The sequence below is a fragment of the Neolamprologus multifasciatus genome, chromosome 2 (genome assembly GCF_963576455.1).
Source record: "Neolamprologus multifasciatus chromosome 2, fNeoMul1.2, whole genome shotgun sequence".
Lineage (NCBI taxonomy): Eukaryota > Metazoa > Chordata > Actinopteri > Cichliformes > Cichlidae > Neolamprologus > Neolamprologus multifasciatus.
This window is the reverse complement of record NC_140440.1, coordinates 17,832,895-17,859,423: the sequence shown is the minus strand read 5'-3', so window position 1 is coordinate 17,859,423 and position 26,529 is coordinate 17,832,895. Positions and strand designations below refer to the sequence as shown.

Sequence of the window (26,529 nt, the reverse complement as noted above, 5' to 3'; positions counted from 1 at the left end):
GCTCTTTGATCTCAGCTTTTAGCTGCGTCAGGCGCACATACACACACACACACATGCAAGCACACAAGGGCATTCAGTCACCTCTACACACACAAACAAACATTCACTCACTGCAAGACTGCAAAACATCTGTATCTGCACTTCATAAAGGGGCCAGCCATGAAGAGTCTTTAAAGAGTATCATGTAAATGAGAATGGATGTAGAATATAGAGTGTAAGGCATAAACAGTATAAGCAAGGGTTTTTTTCTTTCCTGGATTTGACATATACATTCCATCTAATTCCAAAATAAGAAAGGTAGGATAAAAATACGTATAGAGTTATAATCGTATTTCCGTTCGCCATCTGGGTTAATAGTTTACCCTTGGTTTGGTGGGGTTTTCCTAAAATAAGATGTGGATGATGAAGAGAGGAGGATGTTAATGATCAGCGTTCAACTTAACACATTAAAGCACATAATGTGTGTTATTGTGTGAGTGTGTTATTGTGTAGACTTTCCTGCTGTGTGTGTGTTCTGTGGTTTTGGCTCGTGCTATGTGCAAAATTCCGCTTGAATGAAAACAGTGCATGTGACTGCGTGTGTGTTTATGCAGCTGCCTTCATGACTTCCAGGCATTGTTTCCAGCATTGTCATGCCTGTGCAGCAACTGTCGAGGTCATTAGCACTTTCAGCAAAATGGGCTAATCTAAGAAGCACTTCTGCCTGTGTATAAATGCAGTTACTTCAACATCATTAGCTGCACTCTGATATTTCCCTTAACAATTCAGTATGTCTGCTGTGTAAAGGAAAGCTGTCCTGTACCTGAATATGTATTTTTAGAAATAAAAGTGCAGGTAGATGAAAAAGCAAGGTCACTGAAAATTTGAATATGAAAATGAATCATACATGCATGCGGTACTCCTGAGGCTCTGCCAGAATGAGCCCAGCAGAGAAAGAGCTTAGGAGTAAAAGTAAGGGACAGATCATTTAGAAAGGTAGAGACTTAAATATATATATATTTTTAAAAAAGCACTCAAAGTGTTACTAATGAAGGTATTAAAATGCAAAAGCACTGGTAGCGTAGGTTTTAGGTGAGCTGGTAAAAAACGTAAAGCATACAGTTTTAAAGATTTTGGATGATGACACATTTTTTTGTAAAGTTCCTTCATTTCACCACCACAATCAATATTTGATTGATTTTGAACTTTGCTTTCAACTTTACTTCACAGGTTTTCATTCTGAGATTATCCACATTTTTATACACACTCCTAATATTTAATGTATCCATGGATGCATGAACCCATCCATCTATGCATCTGTGCTTAGAGCATTAGATCATAAAATCCTTACATTTGCATTTGGTTCATTGTTGTTCTGTTTTGTTATTTTCATTCTTACAAATTATAAACAGTATTTATACAAATCTTTTTGTTCTCATTACTTTTTAGGGTTTTGTATTGTTTAATTTCCACTGATGTATACGATAAACTGGCTGTGACTCTATGAAAAGTGCTATAAGTAACTACATAGCATCACATACTGTATGTAGTTAGCTTGTTTGGATAGTCAGGTTTTGATCCAACCATCTCTGAGTCACGAGGTGCTTATCTTATTAATAGAACATGACATCAAAGGCAAATTTAGTTTGAACCTCTCAGTTTAATTTTAATTTCAGGTGCTCAGATGAAATCTAGAAAAAAATCGAATTAACACAACATTAAACCTCTGAAAAAGTAATAACTGCGCATGTAACATAATTAAAGCTTGAAACGACTGACTTACCAATTAACATAAACTAGATTTGACATTATAATTAAAATATATATATATATAAATTATAAAGTTTAATCTATACATAAAATATTATTTGGGTCTAACTCTAACATGTGAAATTATGTAAGATCTTTTTAGGTAACTTTGTGAGTGCATTTATCCCCCAGATTAAGTCATACGGAGCTTTGAAGATGTGCAGCTAATTCAAACTTTTCAAAGTGAACAGAGCTGTAGACAGATTTATAGATTTTCATAGCATAGCCTTTCAGATAAATAAGGAATGATTGAATTGTAAGATCAAATACTGAAATGACTGAGGAGCCAGAGCAAAGTGCTGAAATATTTAATCCGATGATATATTAAATGTACACTGCTTCACAAAGTGCATACAGTCTGTGCAGCAGAATAAACAAGATTACAGAAAAGTTTACGAGGGAAGATTTGAATCTGCATGCACACCTCAAGCTGTTAGTAAGTGAAGAGCAGCCCTAAAATTACCTTTTTGCCTCAAATATTTACTTAGCTTCCTTAAACTGTTTTGTAAACAGTCTCGTGGTGCAAAATTATTGCTGTTTTTTGGTGATTTTATGATTAGATACTTGTAACAATGTTGCAGGCGGCAATGTTGTCATTTTTATTTGACCGCATCATGGCGGTGTTGTCTCGGTGTCTGTCTAAAATCAGACAGTTTTTCTGTTTAGCTGTTTGTTATAGTAGTTTTCATTCAGATCAGCATCTTCTTTGATGAATAGTTCTCATTGATATTCATGAATCGGGTCATTTAAAAGCACAGAGATCAAATACACTCAGCTGACAGCCATAGAAGTTACCGCTAGTAAGGGATTCACATTCGCTAACCTGCATTGACTCAGCTCCAAAAAGTGGTTTAGTTTCTTATTACCAAAAACTTCAAATCAACCTCCTTCATGGCGAACGTTGTCATTCAGCTGTGCAATAACCCAAAGAAGTGGCTGTAATTAGAAATTGCTGTTCTGACTCAGTGAAAACAAGCCTAAACAGGCTCTGTAACAGGTTACAAAGGACATTTTAAATCTTGGTAGAGCCAAAGTATGTCAGGTTTGTCCCTTCACATGAGGATTCCTTGTTTAGCTTTTCTGTATTTCAGACTCATTTTCCTCATATTATATTACAGCTTATTTACTCCAAATTGTAATAATCTTTCTTTAAAATGCAGCTTCCATTCAAAGAGTTGCCCATATGGATGGTTGCCAACGTGTTTGAGCTCTCTCGGTGGGCAGAAAGATGTCCATCAGTCTCTCCTGTACTTTTCTATTTATATAATGTTGGAGTGAAAAATCTTCTTGTCAGCAAATATCAGACCCGCTGAAGCGTTCTCAGCCAAGGACCGAACCTGAGCACCTTGAGCGCTGATGATGCATATACTAGCTGACACCTGACCTCTGAGTGGCAGTCAGGTGTCAGCTTCTGTAGATGAGGATTTAACTGCAGTTCAGTCAGGACCAATATAATCTAACGATGATTGTTACTTCCAGCTGTAATGATTTATATTTGGCTTTTATGAGCTCTGAGAGCATCAGCCATCAGAACAGAGCAGGCAGCAACAATGTGCAGTTTAAATGTGCATCCTATGTGAGATTTACCAAGTCAGTGAGTAGAGATGAATCAGCGGCACCATCAGCTGATTCATGGGAATAATGAGAATGATTTAATGCCCTGTCATTATGCACAATTAGACAAGGATTTCTGTGTAAGGATCACAAAGTCTCACACTGCCATTTTTACATGAATGTGTTGATTTGTATAAAAACAACCTTGATGTAGAGCTTTCTCCAATCACATTGTGTCTCTTCTAACTGCAGCAGGTGCTGCATCAGAGCAATGCAGAGACTGATACAAGGAAACGGTAGTTCCCATCCATATGGTGTCCAGTTATACACACACACACACACACAACAAAAGAGAAACAAAATCTAACAGACTATCTTTGGCCAACTGTAGCGCTCGCCCACATAAATGTCCGCTTGGCTCTGCTCTGATCACATAATTGCTCTGTGCACACCTCTCCCACTCACACACATGCACAGAAGTAGAGCACACATCCAGAGAGGATACACTGAAGCACACTCGGGGAGTTTGTACACACATACACTTAGAACCTGGATATATACAGCACACACACAGTCACAGTTTGGTATGTCAAGAGTGGTCTATTCACGCGCACACGCTCACATATATGGCAAACACCAAACAAAGACTCCCACCAACTCACCTACCCACACACAGTCAAGAGGGTGAGGGGCGAGCGTGCCAAAGACAGACGTGGAGAGAAAACAATTTAACTAGTCTTAAAAACATCTTCACCAAGTTTGATTCTCACGAAGAAGCAAACGTTGAGAAACTGTGATATTTCTTTTGTTGCTGTTGTCAAAAAGTTTTTGATTATTTTTTTATTCCATAAAATTGTATCCAGGAAGAAGCACTTTATGCGGATCTCAGGGTGGGCCGTAAAGCATTTTGGCAAGCATCTTTTCAGGTTAACTCTCAGTGACTGGCTGCCAGCTGCAGGGTCTGTTCTGTGGGTGACCCTGACCTTTGAGCTCCTTTTAGAGAAAGTCAACCTCGGATGAAGAAAGTGGGTAAGGGTGGGGTTGAGGTTTCCCTGCAAGTTTTGTCATGTCCTGCATCTTTCTACCCAGATTTCATTTCAGCTTAATTATGTTAAACTATGCAACCAAGGCAAAAATAGCTATTTGATAGTCATATGATTTTTTTTGTTTATATAAGTAAATGTTGCGTGCACAGTGTGTAATAATAGTAGTGTAACAGCACCTCATAAACCATATGCTTTCACCATGCAGTTCTGTCCTCCACCAGGTATGAAGTCTCCCAGGAAAATGATTGCCACTTTAAAGTGTGTTGCCTGCAATATTCCATCAAGTATAGCAAGCAGACACAAACCACAATTGTGTTATTCTTACAGTGGTTGGGTGAAGTGCTGTAATGCAATTCTCAGATGCTGAGTGTGTGTAATTACAAAGAATCTCTGAAGTATTGTTATGCTTGCCCTCGTATCCCTTTGATTAAAGCACCAGGACCAACACGCTCACTTATAAGCAAGCAAAACAGTGAGACAGGATTACATTAAAGGGGAATCAATTCTAACTAGATTGTTATAATTAGATGACCTGAGCTTGCTAAAAATCGCTGGGTAATTTTCTGTGTTTTTATCACTTTCAGGATCTGGCAGGAGTGTGTGAGAATGAAATTACAGATGCTGTAGGTAATATTTATAATGAAAGATTCCCTGAGTGTAACACCGTAGGTGAAATGCTCCATTCAAGTATGAAGGCAACATGAAAGTGAATCAAAATGCTAAACAGCTCACCTCTAGGTCACACATACAATACTGCAAAAGTCTTAAGTTACTCCTCATTTCTTTATATGTTGCTAGGAAACGTGGAAACATAAATAGAAACATAGTATGGAAGGCAAAAACAGAGTTTGTACAGTTAGTTAGTCTTTTATTCTTCAGCACAGTCTGAACTCTCTCAGGCCGCTTTCTTCTCTCTCAGGCTGTTTCAGAATTATTTCTCCAGACGTTCAAAGCTCTTCTTTGGCTGTTGTTGTTCTGTTCAAGATGATCCCACACAGTATCAATACATTTGAGGTCCAGGCTCTGGGGAGGCCAATCCATGACTGATAGTGTTCAACTGTGTGTTTTTCAGTCCAGGTGTGATTTTACTTTGGGATCATTGATGCTCTTCCAGATGTTATGGATGCAAAATCTGACCTTACTTTTTTTGCATTCAGTTATGACAAAATCAACACCACCAGCTGATAGGATTTTACAGACGCCTGCAGACACTCGCTGTTTTGACTGTCTCCTGAGCTCATCTGTAAATATTGATGATAATTTGAACCAAAATGTTCAAACTTGTTAGGACTGATTTTCAGTCCAGTTCCTGTGTAATCTGGCATAACTCAGCGTTTTCTCCCTGTTTTCCTTCCTTAAAAATGGCATTTGGCAGCCAGTCTTCCACTGAGGCCATGTCTGATGAAGCTTTAGTGTACAGTAGATGGATCGGTTGAAGGATCAGATGCATGTCTTTCAGGATCGGGGTCAGGTATTTGCTGGATTTTTTTTCTTTACTTTCAGATACTGTTCATTTGCTTTAGATAGTTTTAAGACCTGCCACTTGTTTGTCCTCAACGTGTCCAGTTTCCTGAAATTGTTTTTAGGAACACACTGGAAAGTGAGATACGCCAAGTTTTGGGCATTTTTCTTTTATATTCAGCTAAAGAAATGGTAACAAATGCTGTCTAAGAAAAACTTTGAGAAAACCTGTATAACTTTTGCTCCATTTTAAAAATGATAAGAGAGTCTGGCTCCTTGGGAGCAAAATATAAAGAAATGGGGCATTACTCAAGACTTCTGCAAGGCACTGTACCAAGATCACCGAATAGTATCACACAAAACTATTGATGCCATACATCAATATCCCAATCAAGCTCCTTCTGTCAAGACGATTAGCGTGACACAACAAATCGATTATGAATAAAAGACTATCAGCAGATCTGATACACCGATACACAAATGAGCACAGCAGCAGCAACAATGACAGCAGCAGTCAGACGGGCTGATCATTACACCCCCTCAGGAGAAAAAGGAGAGGGATAGAAATGGAGAGACAGCCATTCTGAGCTTTGAGATAGAGTTTGGAGAGGAGTGTTATCTAAGAAAGGCAGAGGTGGTGATTGTGGATGAGGGGGAAAAGCTGTGGGAGCGAGTGTCCGTTGCATCAACTTAAGAGATGTCAATACAACAAAAAGGACGAGAGCAGAGCAGATTGCTGGGGAACATTGAGAGACACCCTATATTTGACAGCAAAAAGGAGAATAAGAGTGAGGTGGAGTATAATGACAAAAGACAAGAGTTAGCATTATCGCGAGAAGACTGTAGAGTGCTGGCAGTGAAACAAAGCAAGAAAAACAAAGCAACAATAAGCTCCAAAAATAAAAAGCCTGAGAATGTTCAAGAGAGAAAGGCTCGTTTTCAACAAAGCAGAGTACGCCACAAGACAACAAACCCCGAGGCTCTTCATCCTACCTGAGTTCCTCTTGGAGATGTACTTGACGTCGTCACAGGCTCCCGAGGCGAGGAGGAGGAGGAAGAGGAGAGATAAAGTCTTCATCTCTCTGTTCTCCACTGGCACCTTTGGGAAACAGGACAGAGAGAAAGAGAAAGAGTAAGAGACAGCGCAGGAGGCAACATTGTCATTAAAACCCGGCACTAACAAGCACCCAGTGTAATTGCAAAGTTACGTGTTGTGTCCTGTGCTCTGTCATGCTGTAGGATGTCTCAGTTCCTGAAATGCACGTGGAGGATAGGAGACATACTGAAACTGATTTCTGGTTCACAACCAGGAGTATGGAGAAAGACAAGGTGGGAAATAGTATGGAAATAAGAAACGCCTGTAGTTTTTACAAACAGCCTGCACAAGTGCAAAATCCTAATTTGAGGTTAGAAATAGACTGCTGGGATTCACCAAAGCGTTGCAGTGTCTAAAAGCGTGCACGCAGGTATTTCTGCAGCTGCCCTCGAGACATATGTATTGGTGGGCATTTTCAAAGTGCAACATTTTGGGAGGAGAATAATTAAATGCATCATACTAATTGACAGTAATTTACACCAAATTGTGCAAAATGTTGCTCCTGGTGTGCTGTACGACACTTGACACTAGGAGCGTTAATTTGTTTGGAATGTGAGGAAGAGAGGCCGTCAGAACAAGTTCATACAAGACTCAAAGCAGTGAGCACCGTGCTGAGGTTTGGGTTACTGGTTAGTAACCTGCAGGCCAGCATGTTTCTCATCAATAATACTGGTGTTTTGATCATAATCACACGCAACAATGAACTGAAATCAGCAAGGCCAGTTACAAAAATACAAACATTTCCAGATTTTCAAAATGTTTCCCATTCCATCATCATCAAAAGCATGTTGGTCACAGGTCGATTCAAACAACGGTAAATAGCCAAATAGTGTTTTTAGATTTATCTGCCACATCTATAGAGAGCAACAGTGAGAAAGACATGCTGTTTCTAGTCTACTCTTTCTTCTATAGGCTACATGACAACATTTTGAATGTATTTAAGGTTAAAGTAACAACGAAAACGAGTGTGTGGACCAATCAACAGATGGCTGCCCTGGTTCTGCCAGAGGTTTCTTAAAAGTTTTTCCTTCATTGTCCCCAAGTGCATGCTCAAAGGGGCTTGTCTGGTTGTTGGAGTTTTCTCTGTATTATTGTGAGGTCTTTACATTACAATATAAAGAGGCAACTGTTGTTGTGACTGTGGCTATGTCCACACGTACACGGGTATTTTTGAAAATGGAGATTTTCCGTTTTCGTTTTAAAAAATAATCCCGTCCACACGTAAAGGCAGAAATGAAGGAAAACGCTGCTAGGAACATGCCAAAGTAACAGGTGGCGATATATTCCTAACTGTGTAGAAATGTTGGCCAATCAGAAGTCTAGAAGCCTCGGTGGGAAAAAGTAAACAAAGCTGGGGCATAGAAGCAGAACCGAGTCGTATGTGTGGAGGGACAGTAACTGTGTGTGTATATGTAAGCATTTAAACACTGCAGAGAGTATAATTAACAGTAATAGTATTGTAGAAATTCATTTCACCGAAACAATAACGTGGCGCACAGTGTGGCGTCAAAAAATGCGCACACCTTTGACGCTGCGTTTTCTCCGTTTTTCTTGTAAATGCAAAAATTGAGTTTTCAAAAATATCCACCCTGGCCGGAGTTTTTAAAAATCTCCGTTTTCAGTGACCAAAATGCCGTTTACGTGTGGACAAAAGGTGCAAACGCATAGAAAAATCTGCGTTTTCAAAAATACCCGGGTACGTGTGGACATAGCCTGTGACTGTGAGCTGGATGAATGAATTTCTTCATGAAATGTTCTATTGATGAAAAATCAATCAAAATATCAATTTCAGAATACTGAGACTGATTTAGATTTAAATATGGGCTCAGATCACTTCAATTTTTAATTCTTACATTTATTTATTTCTTTTTTCCCCCATAAACTGCAGTGCCTACCACATACAGAGTAAATGAGGGTAAGACTGAAATAGAAGATTAGCTAAACCAGCACTCATTCTGTTGTGCTTTTCATTTATTTGATGCTGGAATTAACTGAATCATGACTGTAGCTTGAAATCACCTGAACAATGAAGCAGCTGCTGAGGAGACACGTGAATATTGCTGATATGTGTGTCATATCATATGAGCTCTAAAACCATGGGAACAAATCCAAGTGAATACATATAAGATGAAGTGTGTGTGTGTGTGTGTGTGTAAATTAGAAATTCCTCAGCTCTACTTTATTTAAAGGAGTTATTATGATATTACAAAGTCTCTCTAGCATAATTTTGTTTTTTGACTTTAGAAAAGAAGAAGGTCTAAAAATGACACAACAACATACAATAATTGTTTCTGACAGCAAACATTTTGACACATTTGTCACACCAAGAAGAGCACAGGTGCATCTAATAATGCTAATGATGGCTACGTTATATGGAGTGCTCCAATAAGCCAGCACAAACAGTACCAGGGCAAGCTACTGAAACAGCTAATTGGAGTGGTGCCATTATTATGAACACTGGGTGCACCTGTGCTGAACAAGTCAGAGTGGCTGCTTCTGCAATCATGTTGTCTGACTTCTAGTCCAACGCTGTACTGCTTTTAAATAAATTCAGTTATTTATTTAAAAGCCCAAAATAAACTTAATGAACATTTTAAATTTATGCAAATATAAAGTGTGGCGCTAATAAATAATGAAAGCACCAATTCTCCTCACACCGTGCGAATGCAAACTTGTTCTTTATTTTAACATTTTATTTTTTTCTCAGCTCAAACTTTAGTGTCCAATTACACTGCATGTTTTAAATTCTTTCATATTTTCCACTATGTGATATATGTTCTATTATGCTTTGGTCATGCTAGAGTCCACAGCACAACCAAAACTACGGTGACCTTGCACAGAGAACTTTTCAAGTTCACGGTGACATTTTAAAGTGATTGATACGTGTTACTGCTATAGTTAAGGACACTGACATAGCATAGTCTCTGTAATACAACGTACACTGTTCACTATTATAGTCTGTTCAAAGCGCTACGCCTCCACTACTGTAGATATATTCATAGCACCGTGTAGATCTGTTCACCACACATCGATACATCTGTATATTTGTTCATAGTACATTTGTACATCTACCCAGTCTGTACAGCAATATAGAATATCTGTATATCTGTACATATGTATACATCAGTACATCTGTATATTTGCTGTCTGTATACCAATATAAACATCTGTATACTCAACTTACTTGTATATAATCTGTTCATAACATATACTACCCTTATCTGTTCCTTATCTGCTCCTACTGCACTTACTGCTCTTGCACTTCTGATGAGATGCAATCTGTATTTCATTACCCATATTTATACATGTGTAATGACAATAAAGTTGAATCCTAATTTGTGTTTTTTTTTTTAATCAAAAGCATTCAACTCATAACGTTAAAATTTACATGCACACGTGAGGAACAGACCAAGCAGGACTTGTGGAATAAATCTGTCTCTTCCTGACCCTGTTAGGGTGAAGAAGAGGCAACATAGCCTGAAGAAGATAGTTTGGAAGGTTATGTTCTATTATAACAGAGAAGCTAAATTGAGCTGTTGTCTTCAGGTAAAGACAGAGAAGAGAAGGCATGCACTGACAAGTGAGACGTATTTGCGAGTTTTATCTGATAAAGAAAAAACATAAAAAGAAAGAGACGAGGAATCCCAATAGAGCCTGGCATCAAGGCATTACACTGTTGAGACATAAACTTCAACAAATAGTTGCAGGATAGCTTTTATCTTTGCCTTCCAGAGGAGGAAGATTAGAGAATCAGCTACACAAAAAAACTTGAAGCTACTCAGTCCTGCTACAGGACAATTCAGCAGACAAAACTGTTCCCAAAGTTTAACTGAGAGTTTAAGACAACATTTCTAGAGTTTGTTATAATATTTAAAGATGACAAACCATAAAATATATTCTGAAATTCATGACCAATAGCACTCTGCTCATTTTACATTTAGGCATTACATTATTATTGTTCACACTTGATGTTATTACAACAAGATATGGATATAAAAGATGTTGAAGACTTTTACATCACCAACACGCCAACATCGTAGCATTAACAATATGGAAGAGTAAACTGTGACAGCTTTTTTACTTTGAAAAACAGAAGCGTGGTGCGTTTCCTCAGATGTGGGAACACCTACTTTTAATATGAAACAAATTAATTAATTAATTACTCATAGTTTAGGAATACAAAATAGTCCCAGTGTTAAACCCACGCTTTGGATTTTGTGTGTTTTTAGTCTTTGACAAGTTTAAACCTAAAAGGCAACATTCTAACAAATTGATTAGGCATTATTTTCTGCGGTGTTATCTAGATTATAAACCTACATCAAAATCCACACAAACTTAGATAAGTCCTGTGAGTGCTGGGTGTAACACTCGTAACTTAAAAAACCTGAGGAATCTAGCACTGAGTCCTAGAGGAGTATTGGAATAATGATGAATGTTGCTTAAAAATTATGCTAGTCTTAAATTTTCAAAATATCTGGGCAATTCCTCCTGGGTTGTACAGCCTGTTATATTTTGTGTTAATACCACATCAAACTTCAGAGTAGGGAAGCTAATATCAATAACACAGTCTATACTGATAAATAAGTAAATACTGAGATTTGTGCAATTAGATGAAAACTTCTTGTTTGTGTATTCATTTATTTTTTATTTTGCATACTCTGCTTGCAAGCTCCACACCTCACCACTAGTTGCTTCACTTTACTTTGCAGTCACTTTCATTCTTTTTTCCATCACGCCTTCCAGTGTTTATATGGCCTGCACACATAATAACACTGCAAGGTCAAAGTTCTGTTTTATGTTATACAAATACATCTTTCTTTGTTTGAGTTACCTGGGGGTTGGCTTCTCCTTCCTGGTTGGCAAAAAGTGCTGGGGGATGTGAAATGCTGCTGACAGCCTCATTGGACTAAACCACATGCTTGATTAGCTGGGGGGTGGTTGAAATTTGTTTAATTGTTTTGTCCCCCTTGTGTGTCATTTGGTTTGGCTAAGCCAGTTCCTCATGTGTCATTTCAGGAGGTCAGTTTGTCTGAGGTTTTTTTAGTTGTTATTTTGAATTTAGTTTATTGAGCTGACCTCTTTTATTGGACTGCCTGTTTAAGTATTTTGGCTTTGTTAATTATCTTTTTTGGGTCAATAAAAGCCAATTGTTGAATTAAACACCTGTGTCCTCTATGCCTTACTGCTTGTCCCTGACAAACACCATGTCAAGCTTTTCTGTATATAGTCATGGCGTTGATTTGGGAGAAAACACGAAATGGATTAAAATGTTCTATCTTAACAATCATCACCTTCATATATTCATATTTACACACACAGTGTTTTTATACCTTATACCTTATTCTGTGTGGAAGTTCAGGAAGCAGTTCCTGGTAAACTTGAAATGGACATCACATTTCTGACTTTTGGAGTACCATTGAATCCTGGTACCTCATTAGGAAATCAGGCAGGGGGCAAAATGTTTTCACACCATTGTATCTACAAGGAGGCTAAAAGGTAGCACTGTATTTATAAAGAATTACAAACAACAAATATTATCCAATTTATTTATTGATTGATTTCCAGTTTGTAGTCCATCAGGCTTTGATCAAGAAGTTCGAAATTTAGAAACTGCTGTTTTAATCTTATCATGCATAATTTCATAACTTGATGCCTTGCTTACCCCAGATTTGGACACACACACACACACACACACACACACACACACACACACACAGCCTCACCAAGGTCAATTTCTGTCTCTCTGCTCTTTCACACATGAACCCTGACACATTTGTTCAGGCAGGAACGGCGGCAGCTCATTTTCAGGTCTGATCCATCGTGAATGCAAGCACATCACTGGAAGCTGATGCCATGCATGTGTGCGCGGTAGCAAGGATAAGAAGAAGGTAAGGATATTTAAACAAAGGCCCAATGATCAAGAGAACAATTAGACCATAAATAAGCAAATGAAAAGAGAGAGGGAGAGAAAAAAAGAAATTGTTTAAAAAAAAGTTGTCATCAGCGATGGGTTAAGTGAATGTGAGCTCTATAAATGCACAAACAGAGAGGAGAGGGTGAAGCGCAGAACAAACACTATTAAAGCATTACTCGTATCTTTCATCCTCTGTCGCTTTGCTTTTCTGTCTGTCTGTCTCTCTCTGATAATGATATCTGAACACGGGAGCCCGGGGAGCTCTCAGCAGGGTCAGTGTGTGTGTATAATGCAGAGGCACACATTGCACGGCACTCAGGCAGGTTGCATATTAAAGTGCTTTTGTGGGGATAAACCGTGTCCGATAGAAGTGTTTAACTTTCAACCCAGAGGTCCCAAAAACATACTGCTCTTAATGTAGAGCCCATATTCTGTTTGCTTAAAGGCGATGCCTGCAAAACCAAGAGGGGTGTCATTATAATAATCTCATCCGGACAAGATTTTGTCCATTTTTTGTGTGTATGTCTAATTGTAAACAACATGCAAATCCTAATTAACTTAAAAGTACTAGATGGACAGGCATGAAAATACACACAAACACACTGCAGACCTCCACCGCTAAGCCCAGCCCACACACACACCTATAAGAGGTTATTCGTGTCCCAAACAAGCTAGTGTTAAGCCATTAGGCTGCTTCAGCCACACATCCAATATTAAAGACAGCCTGCAGCTCTATTCTGTCACACTATCTCTCTCTCCCAAACTGCATGAGTCATGCTGTTTGGTTACAGAGGCAGTCTGTGTTTTACATGGAAACATAAGCCGCCTCGTCATCATTATGAAAGATTTGATATCCGTCCTTTTAATCTCTGCTAGAGGAGGTGTAATTGGTTTCAGTCTGGTGTCGTGCACTCTTATTGGAGTCTGTTACACTTTTTTTCAGGGTTTTTCTTTCATACAGCTTCCAAAAAATTCTTATAATACGAGAAAATAATTGCATGTATGAAAGAAAACATTCTACAGCAATCACACAAAACACACTAGAACATAATATATATATATATATATATATATATATATATATATATATATTACATGTTCTTTGTCTTTGTGTCAAGTACCCATTTCACCAAAGTGTTCTTGAGCAAAGCGGTTTATTCTGTGACACAAAAGCGTTTCAGCTGTTGAGTCCTGAAATCACTGAAAACAGGAATGGCACAAAGAAACAAAAGGAATGTGAATAAATGTGAAGATAGAACAAGCCAATGACTCACCACTGTTATTGCATTCCAGCGATGTTAGTATATGTCTGCAGATCAGATCTGGTTCTTTTAAAGCAACTGATGTTGTTTTTTTGTCTGAAACCGTGCACACTCAACCAGATTTGCACTGACTTTTAAAGCCATTTCCCATTTAATAACAACTGCAGCCACTCTGCTTGGAGTTTTATTTCCTCCATATAATAGAGCTTTTTTTAAGTCTCGTGAGAGCCCCATAAAAACCAAGAGTAATAATGAATAACGTCTTTTTTTTGGTGACAAGCCCATAAAATATTGGATATGTGCTGTAAACCATTTAAAACGTATGTCCACAATCAGCACACATTATTGCAGCAGGAACATTGAGACTGCCAGCACAGGTTTTACTTTCCATTTGAAATTTTACTGCAGTGTATTTAAAACCTCAGTGTTTGAATGCAGAATAAACTTTCATATTTGACTGAAAGTTGCATTTTATGAGCACATCAGGTGTTGGTATCTTTTTTAGTCAGGATTCCCATGAAATGTACAGCTTTGGAACGACTTGCAGGTCCACCTAATTTGTGTCATGAAGGTAGAATCTCGGTGTATGAGACCAGGATGACCTAACCTTCATGCTAAGAGCCATCACTGGTTACTGGAGTTGGACTGATGACTAACTATAGCCCTGAGAAAAACAGCTAACTGCAGTGGAAGAGTTTGCAACTTCCAAGGAGGAAGAAGTCATTTAAGGTCAGGAGCAGGAAGCATTTTGGTCAATATGTGGAATGTGCGCCAATTCATTCCAACAACTCCAGATGTTAAAAACTGGGAGGCTATCTAGCACCCATTCAGAACTGGCACTAGGCCTGTAGCCCATCCCAGCTGTCATTTGTTGAGAGGTGGATCCGTCATAGAACCAACACATGGAGACAGACAATCATTCATGGTTACATTTATGGCCAAATTCCTGCCTACAGCCAAGTTAGGATTAACAGCTAACCTAACAAGCCTGTATTTGGATTGATGGACTCTGTTTTTTATATTCTCCGAGAGAACACAAACTGGAGATCGAAAGGTCTCAGCCAGCCAGGTGAGGCCACAGTGATAACCACTGCAGCCTAAGTGCCACTCTCATCCAAAGCCACTGGAGCAAATTGCCTTGTCACTGTCTGTCACTACATGCTGTCATGGAAGGCAAATGAATACAAATTTGTTTCCTTTTAATTGCTATCGCCATCTCTTATCAACAATGTAACATTTGAAATACCAAAGATAAATCGATTTCCTAACAGAACAGAAACTCTGAGCGGACTGAGGAAAAGAGCTGAGCAGAATAGATCTAAAATGATAAACATTAGCTTTTCATGATGACGCGTGCAAACTGAAGTTGTTGCAATATTTAAATGCATGTAAAAAACTATTTGATTATAATTAAAACTGTGATTAGAGCAGGGCCCATGAAAACACGGTGCTGTCATTATGTTAATGTGATGAAAAGTTTATATTACAACTGCTGCGTATCATAATTATAAACATATACTTCACACAAGTTTTTACATTCACTACGCTTCTCTATATACATACACTCACTCACAAACTGCATTCATTTTCGAACGCTACATGGAGCTAGAAATGAACCACAGTCTCCACAGAACAAGCTCAGGTACTGCTTCTGACCACCATCTGCCACTCACAAATGCTTTTAGGATACATTCTAGTCGACAAACTCTCTACATCCATTCAACTGCAGCGGGATGAGGCGTGAAAGGTATGACCGTTCCATCTGCAGTCCCTAATTTGAGAGATGTGGTGCACAGTCATCAAGCCCCGTGCAATTATGCAAGCCTCTTCTAATGTGAGTACCTTGATTAAATCTTGCACAAGCAGCACTAGGCTCTGACACACACAAAAAGCACAGGAACATCTGTGGCTTGTGTGTGCTGCAAGCTGGTTGTTTATAACTCGGCAAGCTTTTTCTAAACTTAGAACAGGATAAAATTAACAGATGGACCCCAAATATTTTACGCACATAACTCACCATGCTGGTATGACATCAGTACTTCAGTACGCTTTTGACCAGCTAGTTTTAAAGACTAATCAGACGTATGCATTTACATAGTAGTTCAGAATATGTGGACCAGCTTTAAGTGTATAATCACACTACAGCAATCTGGTGATATTCTTTTAAATCAAAGAGAACTGTTGGGTTGTTTTATTTGTACTCTCTCGCTCTTGTCACTCTCTCTACTTTATCAGCATAGCAAGTTGTGCCCTCAGGCCTGCAAATGCTTATCACGCCAGTCCCTGGAAATTCCAAACATTACAGAGCAAGAATGGCAGCTATTTCTGTTATCCTCACACTGGCATGTCTGACACCAGAAATGGCCTTCAGAATCAGGGAAGTCAGATTCCTTAGTAAATTAAACTTCTCACTCTGATGGAGGGGCAGAGGACGCAACCTGCCATCGATGGTTTATAGAAGAAAAAACCTGGTTTAAGTGTGGTTGATTTTATCACACAGGGAATTATGTAGATAAGGGTGAGGCTGCTGGGTGAATGCATTGGTAGATCTATGAAGAACCTTGCAGCACAACCTACCTGTCTGTGATTTCTGTCGCACCTGCTATCTGCCAAAAATCTGCCAGTTTTTGGAAGATTAGATTTGCCAGGATGATGCCGTTCTTTTACGGCGCACCTGCTGTAATCTGCGAGGACACTGTCTTACTGTAGAATATGACAGTTAACTGTTACTCAGCTTTTTTTTTTTTTTTTTTTGGGGGGGGGGGGGGGGGGGGGGTTTCTCTGATTCACCTGACATAAACATAAAATGAAAATGCTTTCAAAATGTCAGGTTTTTATTGGTCTGTTAAATAAAAGCTGCAGTAAACATCCTTTGTGAGTCCATTTGCATTTAAATCAGCAGCCGTTATCTTTGGCTGTTTCAGAGTCTTCTCTCTGTTCATGTACGGTAACTTCAGCCTAAGTCCGTGATGGTGAAAGGCTCTGTGGGGGTAGGTATCTTTGACTCTGACTGGGTGACTGAGCTGATTGTCCACCACTTAATGACCCTTCTCTGGATTCAGACCACAAAATTCTTCTGTATCTAAAATGCATCTGAAACCAAAGAGCTGAATGGTCAAAGTACGTCACATATAATGCAAAGGTGGAAAAGGTTAGATCCTACAAATACTTTTTTTTTTCTGTGATCACCTCTGATGAGAATTTAATGTGAAATCTGAGATTATTTTTTAAGCAGACGCAAAAGAGAATTTGCTTACTCCTTTTCTGTCAGTTCTGTCATCCTATCTCACTTTTATCAATCTTTTATTAAGTCTCCCGAGCTTTTTTTTGTTGTTGTTGAGCTGCTGGTTCCACAGCCTTACAGTTAAAAGCAGTCTGATCTGCATTGTTAAAGATCATCAGAGTAAAGCGAAAAGATATGAATTATTTTTGCAACCAACAAATCCCCCAGAAATCACCAAGTATTCTAACTTCCTGTTAGAATACTTGGTGTTGCCATTAGGATGTCACCATGTCTTACCTTCTTTTTAACGATTTTTTTATTTAGTTATTTTTAATTTAGTTTAATAATTTCCTCTCTACTTTGACTCCAGGCTGTATAATAAGTTTTCAGTACTGAACTTTATCTTCTTAACAATAATAATAATACATTTTATTTAAAAGCACCTTTCAAAACACTCAAGGACACTTGACATGTTATTATTTGATCTTACCATTTGCCAATAAATGTGCATGAAAAGACTGTTAGGGAGCTTATTCCACATTAAATTTATTTTAAACTGAGCTTACTTGTTTGTTCCTTGTGTTCGCTGCTGTGTTTTGGGTACAAAAAGCTGCTTCAAAGAAATTGCCCCAAGTGAAAAGTGATGAAGTTCTTTGTTCTTCCGTACTGTATATCGTATTGTCATGATGCAGAATGAATTCGATCAGAGACTTCTTTGATGGCATTGCATGCATATAAACTTCATAAGTGCCAAAAACTATCACAAAGCACCTCTGTGAAAAACCATGTCTCAAACATTCAAGTGTTAATAAAACAAAGACTGGAAGCTATTTTAAATGTCAGTTTTAAATGTTCTAAACATCATCATTGCCATTGCTTTAAGTAGGCAACTGGGCAATACTAAAGCACTCATTTGACAGTTTTGCAAAGCATGTACTTCATATGTATGCAAAGCTTTTAAAACATGTGAAAACCACGCATCAGGCTGAATGACATCAACCATGTGAAAAGCTAAAGAGGAACTGCAGTCACACAGTTTTAAAATGTTTCACCAACAGTGAGATGTAGTTTAAAATCAACTAACCGTTATGCTTACTAATAAAATTACTGTTATTAGTAACAAGTGACTGGACTTTGCACTGCACATGACAGCTATGTAGTCTATGTTCTTTCCCTTTGAAATAAAAATGCACATCTGCTTTCAAACTAATCCTTTTGAGCCACATGAGTCTCATGAATGAATGAATGATACGATGAATAAACTCCACATTTGGATATTAGTTACTTTTTTGCATGTGTAACTACTACAGCACATTTTGTAATTTAAATTGGTGAATAAATTGCGTTGGGAGTAACTCGAGATCTTTATGAATCGATTCCAACTGACTCTTGCCTACAATTTATGTAAAGATGAGGCTCAATCCACTTCTCATGGTTATTAATACGATGCTGATGGTACCAGAGGAGGCAGCTGCCTTCTAGTCAACACACTGGGAACAAGAGTCTCCTGTGACGGCCAGTTTTAGTGGGAAAGGGACACTTAATAATAAATTAGTATAAATATTAACAAATTATTTGAGTGGGGAAGTAGAGCAGAGTTTTTGGTTTGTCTCGAGGATTTTTAGAAATGCAAAGAAAATAAATAAATAAAAATAAATCAATGTCTGTTGTGATGCCTGATCGTTTAAGGTTGCAGGACAGAAACGCATACGCCTGAATGCACGCACCCCCACAGATGCACAGCACAGGGTGTGTGCTAATGAATGCAGCACCACCTGTTCAGTGAATGATCTAATTGCTCTCAGCAGATCCCCATTTCCTCACTATTGCGCTGTTTAACAGCACCATTTAGCAGGTAAGAAAGGTTGCTGCAGAGAGGCACCCTCACCATTACACTACCGATTTGCCATTTAGCAGCACCTCCCATCGCATCAGAGGGCACCGGCTGCTCTTTCACATGGGGTAGGAAGTACGTGGATAAGAAATGTAGAAAAATGAAACTAAAAAGGTATGAGGGAAAATAAAATATATCGAAGAAAAAGGTGGATGCACATGCAAGCTACATGCAGCATGAGAACGAAGGTCCATAAATTACATTTTTAATTGAAAAATATTTCTATAATATTTTTCTTATCAATAAATCCCCAAAAAATCAGCATGACAAGAATTGTTGGTGTAGTCAAACCTTGACTGATTTGCCATAGAGCTGCATTGTGTATAACTATGAGAAAAAAAAAACGTTAATGATGTAATGGAGATGAAGAATTTGGATACACAAAAACATACTTGTTAGTAAAATCTATAGGATAAAGAAATGTAAAGTTAATTGTGTCACTGCGCTATGTGAAGTCAAGTATAGTTCTTGTAGAGCTTGTAGCACCACGTTTACAACAAAAACTTGAAGTAATCATTTTCTGTATGATTTTAACAGTCTCTTGCATCACCAGTGTTGGGGAGTAACGGAATACATATACCGCCGTTACGTATTTAAAATACAAAATATGAGTAACTGTATTCCGTTACAGTTACTGTTTAAAAAGGTGGTATTCAGAATACAGTTACTTTGTTGAAATAAATGGATTACACGGCAGTATTTTCCTGTTTCATATTGTGGCGGGTCAGGACTGTTTGGGTTTTGTTTGACAGCTATGTTCTGTTATTCCAGGCGGCAGCGTTACGGTTGCCATGGTTACAGGATGACGCTCTCTGCGACTGTGTTTTTCCTGGGTGAGAGAGCGCCTTTTTGTTGTTGTTGTGCTAAGCTAATAGGCAGAATGCTACAGGTATAGCCCTAAAGAATGTAGCCTCATGGGCAGTGTAGTCCGTGCTGCAGGGAGAATGGACGGCCATACCCGTTATGTGTCTGTGAGCGCGAGGAGGGAGAAAAAGGAGAGTGGAAAAGTACGAGTTGTCGTTGAGCATAAATGGGAGCTGGAAGCATGTAAATATAATAATAACCACTGCAGCCAAGAAGAGTGCCTGAGGAGCCCAGTTGTAAGTACGCTATTAAGACTCGACTGTACACTGTATTCGTGTTTTCATTAAGTTCCGTTGGAGCAGCCAACGCCTCTCTCTGTCTCTTGCTAGCAAAGTCGACCCAGACAACAAAGTAAAGCTAGTTTTTAGCTACGAGCCCGACACGAACCCGATGTATTAGACAGAAGTCCCTTTACCATGGTTTGGAGCTGCGGACCTTCAGTAATAGTAATAAATCACACAGTATTAGCACATTCATGTAGTTGTAAAAAGCATGAAAATATATTAATTAATCCAAAGTATTCAGAATACGTTACTCTCATTGAGTAACGTAACAGAATACGTTACAAAATACATTTTGGGGCATGTAATCTATAATCTGTAGTGGAATACATTTTAAAAGTAACCTTCCCAACACTGTGCATCACTGTGGAAGAATTCTGTCCCAGTCTTCTTTAGGAAGTTGCTTTAGCTCATTCAGGTTTCTGGGCATTTATTTAAGCACAGCTCTCTATATTGGAGTTGTGTTGAAGTCTGGACTTTGACTAAGCCACTGCAACACGTTGTGTCTCTTCTTCTTTTTTTTTTAGCCATTCTGCTGTAGATTTGCTGCTGTGCTTGGGATCATTTTCTTATCACAGAACTGAATTTAAGCCAAGCCCTAGCTGTGGGACAGATGGCCTCACATTTGTCTCCAGAATATTTTGGTATAAAGAGTAGTTCACGGTCGAGCCAATGACTCCAAGGTGTCCCGGTCCCGTGGCTGCAAAACAAGCCCAAATCATCATGCATAAACCACTATGCTTGATAGCTGGTATGAGGTGCCACTGTGAATTATGGCTAAACATCTTGTCTGTCCAAAAGAGATTATTCCAGAAGTCCTGCAGTTTGTTCAGATTCGTCTTTGCAAAACGAAGCTGTGCTGTTCTTTTTGGAATGAAAAGGCTTTTTTATCTGGCAACCCTTCCAAACGAGCCAAACTTGTTAAACAAACCAGTCCTTTTCTAATTTTACTATCTTGAACTGTAACCGTTACCATGCTAACTGAGGCCTGTGGAGTCTGGGAGAGCTCCTGAACTAAATGCTCCAGATCAGCAAACTCCCAAAAGTTCTGCTTTTATAGAGGTGCTTGCATTTACTGATTACCAGTTAATTAAATGTGTTTGATTGTCAGCACCTGACTGCTACTGACCATCTTAATTTCTTTGGAAGCAGTAAGGCTGTGCTGATCTAGGGTGTGAATACTTTCCTTTTCACATGCATGTGTGCTACCGCTGCACTATACAGTGCTAAAATCAGTTGAACTTTGATTTGATATACCTTTATTAGTCCCACAAGGGGGAAATTTCATAAGGCAGCCGACCTATTGCACGCAATGGCGGCACCATCACATGGGGAAGACAGGTCAGAGAGGTATAACAATGGAAAATGCACCGCATGAGGAAAGATAAGGAGAAAAAAATAACTCCCCCCAGACTGAGCCCCAACAGGGAGATCAGTTTGAGAACAGAAAAAAAAACACCTCTGCACAAAGCACATGAAAAACTCTTAATACACCAAAGAAACACATGACAAGCAACAAGGGTGGGTAAAGGGTGAGAGACAACCGATTTAGACAGTACATCCGGGCTTGCAGCCTGTGCGCTGGTCTCCTTGATGCACCGTCAGCATCGGAAGGGAATAAGCGACGAAGGCGTTTGGAGGGGGGATGAGTGTATGTCTGCATGTGTATATATGTCTGTGTGTGCGTGTGTGTGTCCAGAGTTCAGCTGAGACAGTTTCCTTCGCCCTGCCAGGCTAAGTAAACAGTCTTCCAGCCAACCCAGGTGGCCTTGCATGGAATGGGAAGAACAGTCTAAACACAGTCGTTATCAGGGTGTTGTTGTTCAGCTCCAGCCTAGAGACCGCAGCTAGCGCCAAAGGGGTATCTGATGGTGATGGTGCTTTTTACTTTAGTGCGAACAACTCATATGAATTTCAAAGCTGTTCTGACACTGGCCTCTCAATCTCCCATTGGAGGGCCGTGAACTTCTCCATGATGTTATCCAATTTGCGCTCAAAGGTGTTATTCTGAGCGAGCCCCTCCAAGATGTATCCAGTCTGCACTCAGAGGTCTTATTCTGAGTATTCACAGCAGCCATAAGCTTCTCCAAGATCTTCTCCGTGCTGCACTCAATGAGCCCATTTTGAGAAACTCACGCCTCGTCCCATCGTTTCAATCCCAGCGGGCAGCCTTGTGGGGGTTTGAACAGCCGGTTCCGCTTCCTTAATTCTTTGATAAGTCAGGGCCAAGCCAGCTCCGATCAGCAAGAACCCTGTTATCATGGTTCCGAATAGGTAGATATCTTCAGCACTCAGGCTCACCCGAGCCCAGACTTCTCGTTGAGAAAGGGGTGTCAATTGCATTTAGGGACCATCTTGATGCATTCTCAATCATCCAGGAAAATAAATATTCAAAAGTTGATTCTGTTCATCTGGACGTAGCGTTTTCTGGGAGAAACGTTTCGTCACTCATCCAAGTGACTTCTTCAGTCTCTGAGACTGGTCCCTAAATGAACTTTTGGACATTTAGGGACCAGTTGATCAAATCCATAATTCCTCTTTTAGGTTTTAGAGAACAGACTGTGAGAGAGTGTTCCAGGGAAAAGTAATACAAAAAACACGAGACACAAGAGGCTAAGCAGGGAAGCTAAGGGAGGGGAGGAGGAGGAGAGAAGAAAAGTGTGACCGCCTTCGTCAAGAGCAAGAGCAATTAACTTAATTAACATATCAGTGACATGGACATATAGGGACATGGACATATCAGTGTCCATGTCCCTAGTTTCTTGGGCAACTCAAAGCTCCTCATTAAGGCCAGGAGATGACAATATCTGCTGCTATTTCAGCTACCTGGGATACCGGATAAACAAACTGCTCTCTAGTGCCAGAGTATATCCTATATTCTTCAGCCTCCTGGCTGTTTGAGTTCAGTATAAAGGCCTTAACACACATACATTTTCAGGTTTCAGCTCTAGTTGGAAGCAGCTAAGAAAGCATTTAAAAATGGATGGATGACTAAAGATGGATAATTGGTAACATTTTACATTCCTGAAATATGATGAGTGATGCAACAGTGGGACAATTAGGGGCTACATTAGTCAGGTTCAGCAGCAGGGTGTTATTTTACGGACACATCAATTCCTTTTTCCTAATGTGTGACTCGGGAGGAAGGTCTGTAGAATGTAAAATGACAGAAATAAGTAGTTATTGTCATGGTACCTTCCCTGAAATAGCACCGGGCCAAGACAGGCTTCTTCATGTACACAAATACCACTGGACCTGTCCAAGAATGTAGGAATAACATGCTGCTGCTCCTTGCTAAACTTCCCTGATAACTCTGACATTTGGATATTTGACATTTTTCACTTTATATTCAAACTGAAAGCACACAGCCCTTTGTATGCAGGGTGTCTTGTCATCACGGATCAAAAACAATTCATTGCGCGATTTCCAAAATGCACAGTTGTTCTAATAGTTGGCATATAAACATAGCATTTTCTGTCAGCATGTAGATCTTTTCCAATACTTGTCATTACTGCCTGTCTACTGCTTTTTTAAAGAAACATGTTAAAAGATATCAAGTTATAAAACAATATCCTCTCACTTTTAAGACATGAAAATGTTGCTTTGAGAAGGTGCTGCAGTATTTCCCCAGTGTGGCTATTACCAGATTCTTCCTTCAAAGCGAAAACCAGGTTGACACACTGAAAGCATATAAAAACATACAAATCAGGATACCCAGCATCCTTCCATGTTTTGACATAAAACGTCTCAGCAAAATGCCAATGATCTTGGAAATGCCAAACAGTGTTGCCATGAAGCCAAGGAAAAATTCCATGTGTTGATCACATGTACACGTACTGCAGAGAGTATACAGGATCTTGTATACTCTCTTATACAGAAGCACAGCATATATTTTCAGTGGAAGTGTTTTGATGTTAACACGAAGTGCCTCTTTACAGCGTTCTTGTTCCGACAACATGGTTTATGTAGAGCTGTGGGGTCATGTGTTCAGCGAAAAGTATTTGGCTGTGAATAACTGTGGCTGCCTTATGTAAATATCTCATATCCATATTGTAATTATGCCATCAATCATAGCCAAGCTGGGATCAGAGTGATACAATATGGGCTGTCAAAGCCGAATGCAGCCCCCCTCTCTCTCTGGCTCGGTCTCTCTTTTCATCTTTAATATTTTCATCGTCCATTTTTCCCTCCTACTGTCTTTCTCTCTCCAGCAAACCATGCACTCTCCTTTTATTCCTGTTTTTCTTCCACGGGTCACATCACCACATCCAGACAAAAAAAAAAATCACCAACAGTGTAAAAAGGCAGTATAATAGTAACATTAAGCAATAACACAGAAGACCACTTCACTCTATTACTGACTATCAGTACACTTTTTTCCAGTGCACTTTTTTTCCCATCAGTTTAAAATGAGCTTTTAAACAATTATTTGAAAATCTGAACTTCACAATATTTACACTTTAAAAGTTATTAAATCAAACTCAAGCTAAAAAGTCTAATATAGTCTGGATTAAAATGCTTATAATAAAATATATAAAATGTAACCATAACCGCTTTGGTAATATATATTCAATTCAGTTCAACTCAGTTTTATTTATACAGCGCCAAATCACAACAGCAGTCGCCTCAAGGCGCTTTATATTGTAAGGTAGACCCTACAATAAGACATACAGAGAAAAACCCAACAATCATATGACCCCCTATGAACAAGCTCTTTGGCGACAGTTAGAAGAAAAACTCCCTTTTAACAGGAAGAAACCTCTAACAGAACCAGGCTCAGGGAGGGGTGGGGCCATCTGCGGTGGCCATCTAATAATTTAATATAATAGTTGTTAGTTAGTAATATTAAATAGTTGTAGTTATTATTAATAGTTATAATAGTGATAATGCTCTCTCACGTGTGCATGAGTGACTATAATTTGCAGATGATATTGTATAAAAAGATGTTTAATCAATTTGTAGTCTTCAGCTGTCACATTAAAAGCCTGGCCAATAAGGTCTCTTTATGTGTCAATGAGACTTTTATTGTGAAATAATTGTGCAAGGGAATGTTACGTTTTCATGTAGTAGTAATTAAAGGTCGATTGCAAACACTTAATAAACACGATGAAGAGAAGAAGGAAAGAAAAATGATAAATATTGATTAGATTTACAGATTGATTTAGAATGAAACAATTTACACTACATTAAAGATTTTTTGTAGTATTTTGAGAACCTTTCTCCAACCCAACCTCCTCCATATCGCTCTCCTTCTCTCTCTAGATACTTGCTGTCAGGTTGGAAGTAGGGTGCTGTCTGCCTGTCCGCCCACACAAAGCACCAGCCACGCTGATTCGACCCACCACTGACAATCACACACACATGCATACACGCTACACACATCATACAAAGGAACAGGCAAGGAAACACACTTTAAGCACAGATATAGTCTTCTGAAAACACTGTATGAATATACAGAAGACACATCCAGTGCTGTGTTTGTGTAGGCAGATGTGAAGCATCTGCCATAAAAGAAATCAGAGATCAAAGGGGTTTCTCTCTTAAAAGCTGAAAGCCTTGTATACTGTATGTGTGCCAATTGATTTTTCTCAGCCTCGGATATAAGTTTAAGACATTCCAAAACTTGTACTGGAATGTTTTTTTTTTTTCTCAAAAAAACTCCCACAACAGCTATGCGTGGCTTTTACCATAGTTAGCTTACTCTTGAATCTATGTCGTTTGATATCAATGTGTAATTCGTTTTTTTTGCGTGTGTTTTTTTTTGTTCCCTTTCACTTCCTGAGAGATATACACAAAGTGCCTCCATCCTTGTTTCAGATTTTGTCTCAGATCATTAAACAAATTTCAATATTAAATGGTAAATGGCCTGTATGCTGCTGGACACTCTCTGACCACCACCAGTAGGCAACGGGTGAAGCCGGGACTCGAACCGGCAACCTTCCGATTACAAGGTGAACTCCCAACTCTTGAGCCACGATCGCCCCTTTCGCTTCCTGAGAGATATACATAAAGTGCCTCCATCCTTTTTTCAGATTTTGTCTCAGATCATTAAACAAATTTCAATATTAGACAAAGATAACCTGAGTAAATATAAAATATAACTTTAAATTAAGTTATTCCTAAACCGAATAACTGCTCCTGCCACA

The 26,529-nt window shown here is 39.0% G+C and overlaps 1 protein-coding gene across 4 annotated transcripts in view; it reads right to left on the bottom strand.

Moving 5' to 3' along the window:
- il1rapl2 (interleukin 1 receptor accessory protein-like 2) overlaps positions 1-26,529 on the bottom strand; it is a 518,624-nt gene that overhangs the window by 439,749 nt on the left and 52,346 nt on the right. For all 4 annotated transcript variants that reach the window (XM_085182337.1, XM_085182353.1, XM_085182345.1 and 1 more), the window contains exon 2: positions 6,843-6,948. In XM_085182337.1, coding sequence (XP_085038463.1) covers positions 6,843-6,927 — 85 coding nt within the window. In that variant the 5' untranslated portion in view covers positions 6,928-6,948. The remainder of the gene's footprint in view (positions 1-6,842; positions 6,949-26,529) is intronic.